The 5843-nt window shown below is 40.9% G+C and overlaps 1 protein-coding gene across 2 annotated transcripts in view; it reads right to left on the reverse strand.

Annotated features, from left to right (window-relative positions):
* Acmsd (aminocarboxymuconate semialdehyde decarboxylase) overlaps positions 1–5843 on the reverse strand; it is a 57797-nt gene that overhangs the window by 42491 nt on the left and 9463 nt on the right. For both annotated transcript variants that reach the window (XM_029563237.1, XM_008832457.2), the window contains one exon: positions 1898–1994. In XM_029563237.1, coding sequence (XP_029419097.1) covers positions 1898–1994 — 97 coding nt within the window. The remainder of the gene's footprint in view (positions 1–1897; positions 1995–5843) is intronic.

A 5843-nucleotide genomic window follows, 5' to 3' on the forward strand; every position in this document is an offset into this window, starting at 1 on the left:
TATCTCTATTTGAAATTGATTTAACCATACTTAGAAATGTTAGCTACCATTAAGTTTATCAGTATCATAAGTGGCACACCGGACAGTGTAAAATGGCAACATCAAAAAAAAAAAACAAAAAAAAAATCCTAAGTAAGTACTGCATAAGACTGGTACTATCAACAATCAATCATGGATCAAGGAGGGGGCTCATTGGGCTTTTACAATCCCTGCTGAACTACTGGGGATAATTCTGGGGAAGGGACAATTGTCTATAGCTGAGTACCTAGTAGTGAGCCCACCATGCACCAATGGCTAGTTCCAAACCTATGATCACACTGACAACCCTGATTAAAATCAGTGGGTCACAAAAAACAAAACAAAAGACATGAACGTGAATGTGGGAAAGAGACTTACAGGGAGGAGGGGAGATGACAGGGGTCAGAGGGAGATTAGAGAGAGTAGGGTGGTGGTGATGAGAATATTCAGAATGTATGCTATATGCATAGAGTTGTCATATTCAATCAATGAAAATCCTAAAAATAATTTAATAAAACCTAGTTTAAAAAAATAAGAGAAATAAAAGCCCCAACTAAAATAAAATTCTCCCTGTTTCTGTGTATGTATCGGAACTTCTTATGAATTTGTTTTTGACTAGGAAGGTAGTAGCTTTAAATTGCTATTTTGTTTGTGGGTATGGATTGTTTATTTTCTGGTTCAAGTGTAGACCACTGATATCAAAATTTAGGCCCATTGATGTTAGCAGTGGTGAGTTCCCCATCACAGCCTTTGGGCATAGGTGGGCCACATGTATCCAGAAGGCTCTGCATTTCCTTGGGGCAAGCTCTCCTTGGGTCGCATGGTCAGTCAGCTAGACACACACAGTGAAAAGTGCAGTGGGTGGCCATCATATTGCATTTTAGTCTTGGAAATTTACTTGCATTGTTAGGGCCTATTATTTATTTATTTATTATTTATTTATTTATTTATTTATTGGTCTTTTAGAGACAAGGTTTCCCTGTAGCCCCAGCTGGCCTGGAACTCACTATGTAGACCAGGCTGGCCTTAAACTTACAGAGATCTGCCTGCATCTGTCTCCTGAGTGCTGGGATTAGAGGTGTGCACTACCACACCCGGCTTGATTTTCATTAAAAAATTTTAAATTATTATTATGTATTTGTATGTATGTGTGTGCATATTTTTGCCATGGTGAGTGTGTGGAAGTCAGGGGACAACTTGTGGGAGTTGGTTCTCTCCTACCATTTGGGTGCTAGAAATGGAACTCAGGTCTTCAAGCTTGGCAGCCTTTACCCACTGAGCCATCTCCCTGACCCCTATTTGATTTTCAGGCATAAGTAAGGAATGGAAGCAGTCTTTAGACATTCATATTAGAGACAAAAAATTCTTGATTCTCTTCTTTCAAATTTCCAAATTTATCATAGAGTATTCTGAGACTACACAACTTAAAAAAAATATTTGTGTGTTGCTCTTCACCTTCCTCCTGTTTGCTGCTGCAAATGCCAAGCTAGCTGGCCCCTAAGCTTCCAGGATTCTGCTCTGCTTCCCATCTCCTGCATCTGCATTATGAGGTTCTAGGGATCTGAACTCAGATCCTCATGCTTTCATGGCAAGCACTTTACTCAATAAGCCATCTCCCCATCCCTGAACTAAAAACAATTTTAATAAAATTCCACTCTTATCTTTTTGATGATTCTGTTTTTAAACTAATTTTAAAGCATTTTGAAACCATGCTCTACAAACATCATACGGAAAGGGCCCTCTTTCCTCAACTGAAACTGGAACATCCTGGCTGACAGGGAAAGGGAATGGGAAGAGGCCATCCCATAAATCGCATTATGTGAGCTGCAGACTTTAAAGGCAGCTGTTGCTTTATGTCAGGTGCAAATATCATAAGTACCTTTCTGGTCCATTTCTCTGATACGAACTTCCGGGTCCCAGCAGTTCTGTTGAATCACTCTGAAGACCTTCCCGTCTTTCATCATCTTTGCTTCTCCCTGGGTTAGAGAATCCACATCAGCAAAAGGCAACCAAAGCCTGCTTAGATGAATCTTGTGTTCTTTTGAGAGAGGAGAGAGAGAGAGAGAGAGGGAATATGCACATATGTGTAGATACATGTAGGGACCATTCCTCAGGTGCTGTCCATCTTATTTTTTTGAGTCAGGGCCTCACATTGGCCTGGAACTTGCTAAGTAGGACAGGCTATCTGGCCAGCTTCCCCAGGGATCTACCTGTCTCCACTTTCCCAGCACTGGGATCACAAGTGCACACCAGTATGCTTGGCTTTTTACATGGATTCTAGGGATCAAACTCAGGTCCTCACACTGGAAGGGCAAGCCCTTTACTAACCTAGCCATCTCTCCAGCCCTGGATTAATCTTTCCTTGAATGCTTTAGAACATGTTTCTCCTCCCACATTTTTAGGGATTTGAACCTAATCAACATGGAGATAAAAACTGGTTTGCTTAATGAGCTCAGCTTTTCTGCCTCATGCCTTTCTTTGGCCTGATGTTGAATGAGGGTGCCATGTGGGTGTTTGCTGCTGAACACAGTTCAGTGACAGTGAGGTCATGGTCATGCCCTTTTGGTGTGCATGACCAAAGATGGTTAATTTGGTTAATTTATCATCTCGCTGATCTGGCTGTGAGACCTAGGAGGATAACCCTGTGCCTGGAAAACATCACACCTATAATATGACAGAATTGCAAAGGACCATGGAGATAGACCGTAGTCTAAATCACTGGGTTTATAGGAAAGCAACGTATAGATAGTAAAAGGAAGTAGGTTTGTTTAACAGAGCAGAGTCCTTCAATTCAATACTTGTGGCCAGAGGGGGAAATGAAGTGAGCCAGCTTGAAACAAGTACAAGATTCGTTGCTAAGCTGCTCACTTCTGGAAGGAACCATGCCTGCCTGTGTATACAACCCCCCCCTTTTTTTTTTAAAAGGAAGGCCTTTTGACCCTTTCACTACCCATAACTGTTGATAGGCTCAGTCTTGTGAAGGCACCTGCAGCTGTTGTGAGTTCATGTTTGCAATCACCGTGTCTTGCCCAGAAATAGCATTTTCAGCCCTTCTCCCTATCACCTGGCTCTTACATTCTTTCCACTCCCTTTTCTGTGATATTCCCTGAGCTTTGGAGGGAGTGGTGTAAATGTCTTATTTAGGCTGAACATTCAATAGTCACTTATTATTAGCACCTTGAGCAGTGAAGCATCTCTGCATTCATCAGCATTCACCACAAAGAGAAGCTTCTCGGATCAAGGCTAAGAGTAGCACTTGTCAGTGGGTACAAACAAATATTTAGAAGGCAGATTGACCACCATGTCAAATTAACAAAACAATGGTGGCTATCGATTTCATTTTCTTCAGCTGTGTATCCACTGATGAGCCCATTAGCCTTCAATGGATAACTCCAAATCTTTGGTCACATGGATAACTCAAGTTAAACTCAGTGGGTCACAAACCAAACAAAAAGAAAAGAGCATGGGAAAGAAACCTGTAGGGAAGAGGGGATGGAGTTGACAGGGGTGGGAGAGAGACAGGGGAGGGTGAGTGGCAAGAATAATCAGAATGCATTATACATGTGCATAAAGTTGTTAAAGAATAGATTTGAAATTCACTTAAGTTGTAAATAAATAATTAAAAGGTATATTCTTTAATGGACAGATTAAAAATTCTATATAATTATAGGAGACAATATGATATATATACACACGTGTATATATGGTGTATGTGTATATATACATATGATCTAGCATTATAGACTAACTAGATCAAATTAGCATATCCATTACTTCATATATTTATTTTTTGTGTGGTGGAGAACACTTAAATCTATTCTCTTAGCACTTTTCAACCATGTCTTATTAATTATAGTCACAGTGTAGCATAGTAGATATTCTAAACTTATTTCTCTTGTCTAACTGAAATGTTGTATTTTTGACCAACATATATATGAAAAATACTAGAAATCACTAGTACTTGGGGAAATCCAAATCAAAGTTGCAATATTACCTCATACCTTTTAGGATGGTTACTGGAAAATCAAAATGATAAGTTCTGGCAAGGATGTAGAGAAAGGGAGCCTTGTGCATGTGCACTGATATAACTGTGATGAAGCACACTGCCTTTTAGTACCCAGTGCACAGGACTAGACTAGCTGGTTAGTAGAAGACCTATAAATTGGGTGTCCAGCTTGTGATTCCTAAAGGCCAGGGGAAAGTTCTAGGCCAGGCCCCTGAAATCAGTCTATCCAAGTTCCAATTCCTACAAGGCCTTGAACAAGTTAGAATCATTTCCATGGCTTAGTTTTCTTATCTTTAAAACAGGGATAATATGACTTACCTTAAGAAATTCCTAAGACTTGCTTAATGGGATCTTGTGAGCACAAAATGGGTATAACTGACCTCCAGCACTCAATGGAGCATCTCACACAAGTTAAGTGCTAGTTATTAGTTTTAGTTGTTAATGATGTAAAGCTAATTATGGTCCAGGCTATCTCCCAGTTTTTCCCTACTTTTATGTCATCCCCTTTGATGGCATTTCAAGGTCTCAATATTGTCTGTGGGCCCTATGTGATGGCTAAGTTGTTGTGTGGCACTGGAAGTCTTGAGTTCTGCTTGGTGGAATCCTGTGCCCTCTTCCTCTTGACTCAATCATGAGTTTCATTCAAGCCTTACCTCCAAATTTCCTTCTTTACCCCACTACTCCATAGACAAGACCTTCCCCATTTCTTCCTGCAATCACTGTGTCTTGCTTGCCTGACAAAGACCTCATATTTTCATTTCTCAGGGACCAGGAACAGGTCAGTGAGGGTGATTTGTACAGCTGAGTCAGGGGTCTGCACACTGAAGAGCTGGGCCTCTGACATCAGTACATCAGGATGGATGTGTCTCATTCCTGTGCCTCCATTGACCATGTTAGCATCTGAACCACCTTCCTAAGTTGTGGCATCTCCTGCAGGAATCTTAAAAGCCTAAAAGCTCAAATACTTGTTATACTTACCTAATCTTGTTCAATCAGTGCTTAGTATTGATCCATGGTTTTGTTGTTTTGTTTTGAGATAGGGTCTCCCTGTAGCCCCAGCCAGCCTAGAACTTGGTGTGTAGACCAGGCTAGCCTTGATCTCACAGATACCTGCCTACCTCTGCCTCCTGAAGTGATGAGATTAAAGACATGTGTCAACATCCCTGAGTATTTAGTTCTGAATTAAGTGCACTCAATGCAAAAGGATGGGAACAGGTGGACCTATTCACAATGATTCCAATAGTGGATTTGCCCAGCTGAGGGCAGCAGTCTCTTAGCCAGGCTGCTCTGGTGTTATGGCCTTCACCCTGGCTTCAGTTGTCTGGCTTTCTTTGGTTTCTGTGTGTTTTATGAGCTTGATGGCCCAAATATTTTGTAATCCTTGAGGGGCTTAAAATAATTTCAACAAGTACTTTTTCTTTTTTAAGTAACTGTTGTTGATTTTGTTGCTCACAACTGAGAGTCCTAAGTAACACCGACCACTCAGATAGGATAAAGGAATGTATGTTTTTCATCTGGCCCAGAAGGTATTTGAGAGGGGCTCTTACTAAAGGAAAATCTAGGAGATAAACTTTCCTTTCCTCCTTAGTAGGAAAGCTTAATTACCATGAAATGCCCAGTATAGCAGAGTGCTGCCAGGCATAGACTTCACAATCACACAAGGCGTTGGTTAAATTTCCTTACATTGTCTACAAACAATATGATTAGTTAAATTTTAGGCATTCTGTGTTCTGGTGTGTGTGTGTGTGTGTGTGTGTGTGTGTGTGTGTGTGTGTGTGATAAATGTGTTATTCTCCTCCCTCAGCCCAGTTAAGTCCCC

Source organism: Nannospalax galili, unplaced genomic scaffold (assembly GCF_000622305.1).
Source record: "Nannospalax galili isolate Female #2095 unplaced genomic scaffold, S.galili_v1.0 scaffold995, whole genome shotgun sequence".
NCBI classification, from domain to species: domain Eukaryota; kingdom Metazoa; phylum Chordata; class Mammalia; order Rodentia; family Spalacidae; genus Nannospalax; species Nannospalax galili.